Source organism: Rhipicephalus sanguineus, chromosome 9, assembly GCF_013339695.2.
Source record: "Rhipicephalus sanguineus isolate Rsan-2018 chromosome 9, BIME_Rsan_1.4, whole genome shotgun sequence".
NCBI classification, from domain to species: domain Eukaryota; kingdom Metazoa; phylum Arthropoda; class Arachnida; order Ixodida; family Ixodidae; genus Rhipicephalus; species Rhipicephalus sanguineus.
This window is the reverse complement of record NC_051184.2, coordinates 38,994,285-38,999,241: the sequence shown is the minus strand read 5'-3', so window position 1 is coordinate 38,999,241 and position 4,957 is coordinate 38,994,285. Positions and strand designations below refer to the sequence as shown.

General features: G+C 45.2%; 2 protein-coding genes across 3 annotated transcripts in view; one reads left to right on the top strand and one right to left on the bottom strand.

Moving 5' to 3' along the window:
* The window catches only part of LOC119405020 (leptin receptor gene-related protein), a 282,779-nt gene that overhangs the window by 242,598 nt on the left and 35,224 nt on the right, over positions 1-4,957 (top strand). The gene's annotated exons all lie outside the window — the stretch shown is intronic.
* LOC119405019 (transitional endoplasmic reticulum ATPase) overlaps positions 1,912-4,957 on the bottom strand; it is a 30,706-nt gene continuing 27,660 nt past the window's right edge. For both annotated transcript variants that reach the window (XM_037671764.2, XM_049419157.1), the window contains exons 14-15: positions 2,929-3,086; positions 1,912-2,168 (exon numbers count right to left, since the gene is read on the bottom strand). In XM_037671764.2, the coding sequence (XP_037527692.1) occupies positions 2,069-2,168; positions 2,929-3,086 (258 nt within the window). In that variant the 3' untranslated portion in view covers positions 1,912-2,068. The remainder of the gene's footprint in view (positions 2,169-2,928; positions 3,087-4,957) is intronic.

The following is a 4,957-nucleotide window of genomic DNA, read 5'->3' as shown; positions in this document are numbered from 1 at the left end:
CCTGAAAGTGCCGTAGAAGAGTAAATTTCCGCGATTACAGCCTCTGTTCCGCCAAGGTTACAGTGGTAGACTGGCTTCGATGCTCGGTTGGCGACCCAAATGTCGCGGGTTCGATCCCAGCCACGGCGGTCGCATTTCGATGTAGGTGAAACGCAAGAGGACCGTGCACATAGGTTAGAGTAACCCAGGCGGTTGAAAGTAACCCAGGTAGCACGTTGAATTAACCCAGGTGGTGGAAACTTCCAGAGCCCTCTACAACGGCGTGCCTCGTAATCACATCGTGGTTTTGGCACGTGGAATGCCAGCTATCATTCCGCCAAGATTTGTCCCTCACTGACAAATCGCACTGTCGCAACATGCCAACTTTAATGCCAAAACTTATTCGAAATCACTCCCAAGGCTTTAGCAGTTCGGTTGCAAACGCAACATACCAAGATCAAATAGAAATAAATAACAGTGCAGCGAGTGCAAATATTACTGCTTTACAGCTGGGCTGCTATCATTATCATGCCAGCGGTCGCTCGCTTAGTAGTCTTCTACTATACGCTCCCCGAACACGTGCTCCCAGCGCGCGCTCTCCCGCTGCGCCGATTTATCCAGCATGGCATGCAATAGTCTTTTAGTCTGTACGGCATTGCAAAGGTGTAGCATGTGCCATAGCTGTGGCCACGTCAAGTGGCGCCAGCTATGGAGGATAAACAATTAACAAACACTTAGTCTATGGCCTCAGATTCCAGAAGCGTCCATCGCCACTCGCCAAACCTACAGGATCGATTATTTGACTATGGCTCTCTAAAACTGTGTTGAATCAACACGAATGCTTTGCTGCCAAAGCTTAAAGAGCTGAATCTAAAGCAGATAAAAGCATCAGTTCTGCATTAACAAGCGCACAATGGTCACTTGATTTGAGGCGGCCAGCAACTGCTTTCCACAGTGCGGCCATGTTTTTCGGGCACGCGCATGTGCAGTTCACATCCGGTATTCTGGTATACGCAAAGCATTTTGAGTACAGCGGAATACCGGACAGACTAAAACGCTCTAATAACTCTGACGGGCGAGATAACGAGACAAAGAAATATAAAAACAGAAAAAAAACAGACATCAGGACAGAAAGGTAGAAAGAAAAAGGAAGAGAGAAAGAGGGAGATAAAGAAAGGGACAGAAAGAAAATAGAAAAAATGAGACACCTAATTGATACCTTTTTACTATGCATTTGTTTCAGTTTAATTTAATCATGGCAAATAAGATTACTTTTTTCGTTTGCTGCAGTGTATTAAAAATAATAAATTACACACTCGAAACAATCTTATGTCTAATGATAATTCTTGAAAACAGGTACACAGGTCCCTAGAATCCATACTATGGCAAACAAATTTTCAAGCAGTTACAATTAATAAAATCTCAACAAGCTTGTGTTGATTTGACCTTTTATCAAGTTATTTAAAAAAAAGAAACTAAGCAATATTTGATTCTGGCCTGTGTTTTGTACAAACGTGTTTTTCTAATTGTAAGCTTAGAATCTGCTTTATGCAGTAGTACCTGCAGTTGATTTTGTATTTAGATTGTGTTAAGCTTTCTGATGTCAAACGGTACAAGGGAGCCAAGGCCTTCATAAGGCTTTTGAGCCTCTAGCCCTGGTTTCTTCCTTTGTATGAAAAAGCACAACTTCACTTCAAAATGAGACCAGCACAGTATCACAGTAGTAGCAACAGTGCATAGTGTGTTAGCGTAAATTTTTGTCGCCCCCATCCCAATCCATTGAAATTAGGAAGACACCAATTATGGGCCCATTGTAGGCAACACGTTTGTGGCCATCACACAAAGCTATAATAGCTTCACTAATATAGGCAAGTTACATTGAGCTGCCAGATAACACCAGAACCAAGCAAGTTTGCAGCCGGGCACTTGGGCAACGAGTGAAAATACTCCTGTTTTATTGAGACTGCGCATGGGCTGCGTGTGGTGGTCCCCCCTTCCCCCTTTTCCCCCGAGGGCGCAGGTTAAATACAAGGGCCCGCTTTTTATATGTACACCGTCTGGCTTCTTTCCCTTGACTCCCGAATCCCCATTAGCTGTAGAGGTCGTCGTCGTCTTCTTGGAAGTTCGACGCCGGATTTGGATTGCTCCCACCGGTGCCGCCTGGCCCCGCTGGTTGGGACGGTGGGAATCTGCAAAAGAATGTGGCCCAAGTTCACGCAGTTGTAGGTCTCTGGCAATGGTCACGCCCAACTTTTGTGCTTATCCAACCTAAGAAAAAATCAGTCTCACTGCAAGGGCAAAGCAATGAATGCGAAAGCAACAAATTGTAATATTATACGAAGTAAGACTGGCTTTTGGATCTGGTCTCCCGAAACACTACAAAATGCTGGTTTAAGAGGATATGGCCGCTTCAGGGAGAGAAGCAATTTAGTCTCTTTGTGTTGAGAGCACAGCACGTATAAGGGTATACGAGCTACCTGTGATGCCTGCCGAGATAGCGCGTGCCAGCAATCGCGACCGCACCTTTGAAGTCAAAGTTCACAGTTGCTGCTTGAGCGACACGCCCAAAAATGCACTATAACTATGCTCAGTTCTCGAATGTAGGTCGCCAAGAGCAAACTGTCTTCATTTATAGTCAATCCTAAGATGAAAAGGACAACGAGAGTGCGTGCCGGTTGAGTTAATGCATAGCACGCGCTAGGCGCAGATTAGTTTTCTGGTCATGCCTAAACAGCTCTGCTGTTAATAAAAAGAAAACGAACCTCTGCTGTGCGAACAGCTCAGGGTGGGTATTGAAGATGTACAGCTATGTCAAACTGTAATTGGCTCTGCCCATTCCCAATGTTTGGGAAGGAAGCCTATTGGTATACTAACACCAGCACGTTACGTGACACACATGTGCAGCAATGCGCGTGACGCACCTGTAATCCACGCTGGACGGTGGCTCACCTGAAGTTTGTGCCGAATCCTCGGCTCTGCTGTAGGGTCTGGGCAAACATCTCGTACTTGCGGATGTCGTTCTCGCTCACCGACCGCCGGGCAAACTTCATGGCCTCCTCAAAGTGGTCCTTGCGGATTTCAGGCACAGGGTCGTGTTCTTCAACATCCTGCAAAGACGAAGGGAACCTTAGAAACTACTCTGTGCAAGAGAGCCCCAGTCGACATTAGAGAGTGTTAGCCGGTATTTCACGTGAAACCTTTAGCACAACCATTCTCACAGAATGTTGGGACGGAAACATAAACAATGATGTTGGTACCTTATTTACATGATTGTAAGTGGACCTCTTCATATTGCACATCAAAGAACGTACTATACTTTTTTTTAAAGTGCAGTACACAACAGAAATTTAATAATGCAGCTCAGGTACTGCTGTCTTTCAAGTGCATCCTAGGTATTCCTGTTTTTGAAGTGAAGACATGCAGCTTCCATGAATTTTTTGCGTGTCACCAAAAGAGACTGATCACATAGTTTGGTCCTGTATGCTGCAATCTCCGGAAAGTGTACAGACTTTGGCTTGTGAAAACCACTGTGCTTGGCATCACGTAAAAATGTGGTAATGCTGCCGTTGTCACTACCGCACAACCTGTTTAGAAACTACGAACTTGCTCCCTGCTGTGCAGTCAAGGCCAAGATATAGTCCCGCATGCTTGGAGCACTAAGCCATGAACGGCGAAGTCTCATATGTGTAGCTGGCGATAGCAGCCATCTTGAATGTTGCTGTGACTGAGTACTGAACATTGCTTGAGCCAGGAGTACTAGTGATGACGAAGCATCAACAATCGAGCAGAACAGTATCACACAACCATCGAAACAAACGTGCGAAAGAACAAATATAAACTGGTGACACTCCCACAAGAGATGCACGCACCATGTATGAACCCTACGGTGCATGCAATAATAGTTCAGAAAGGCTAAACAAAAACATCTGAACACGCACGCAGAATAACTGTATGCTATATGAAGAGCCAGAAAAGTCCAAAGTTGTAACCGCGCCATAGCGTTCCAGATTTCCCATTGTTTTTGTTTTTAGTGGCGGTACACACTTCAATTGCAGGCGGAAGCCCCAACTGCGGAGTTTAAGATTGAAATAAAATTGGTCGACATACAATCATGTAAGTACAACATTGGTACCCAACTGCAGAGAGAAAGCACAATATTAAAAGTTTGTGCTGCCATGATGGGGTATGTGCCCAGCATGCAATAACACCTGAGCAATGTCACATTATTCATCACCAGTGCTACTGTTTGTGGCCAAGTCCCAATATTCAAGTAAAATGGTAGGGCTAGCAAAAACCTGCTAAGACTCCCCAATGTGAATGGGCAGTCCCACTGAGTAGGGCAGTGGGGTGCCACTGACTTACAGGGACCTGATAACAGCCACAGATCCACTGCAACTGAAAATGAGAGAGGCACCGTAGGCTTCCTGAAGCCTTGTGGAAAAATGCCTTATTTCCACACAGCACACCACCATAGGGCCATCTCACTCACGTGGCTGATGTACAGTACTCCCGGATTGAAACGAGCCTTTTTTTGTACTACATGACCGTTATGAACAGCTGATTGTCATAACTGCATCATGTCGCTGCAAATCTGGCTGCTAAAGGTAATTGGCTGTGATGTAAGTATTTGAGTCAAAATTACGCCGATATGACACAAACTGTAGACGTTAAAAACGAGGTACACTCAAACCTCATTATAACAAAGTCACATCTACCACAAAAATAACTTCGTTATATCCGAAAATTCGTTATAAACGTTTACTTGTCACATTGTATCTATGACAAGACTATCCCTCATTTACTTCGTTATAACCAATGGGGCTCTTCGATTTTCGGACTTCTGGCAGTTCTCTGGCAGCCAGAGGGTCAGCCAGCTAGTTCCGGTCGGGACAGGAAGTAGCGTCTTGGTCACGTGTGTGGGAAGCCCGAGACAACCCGAAGCTGCCCCAAGATTACAAAATCGAACGCTGGGACAGCC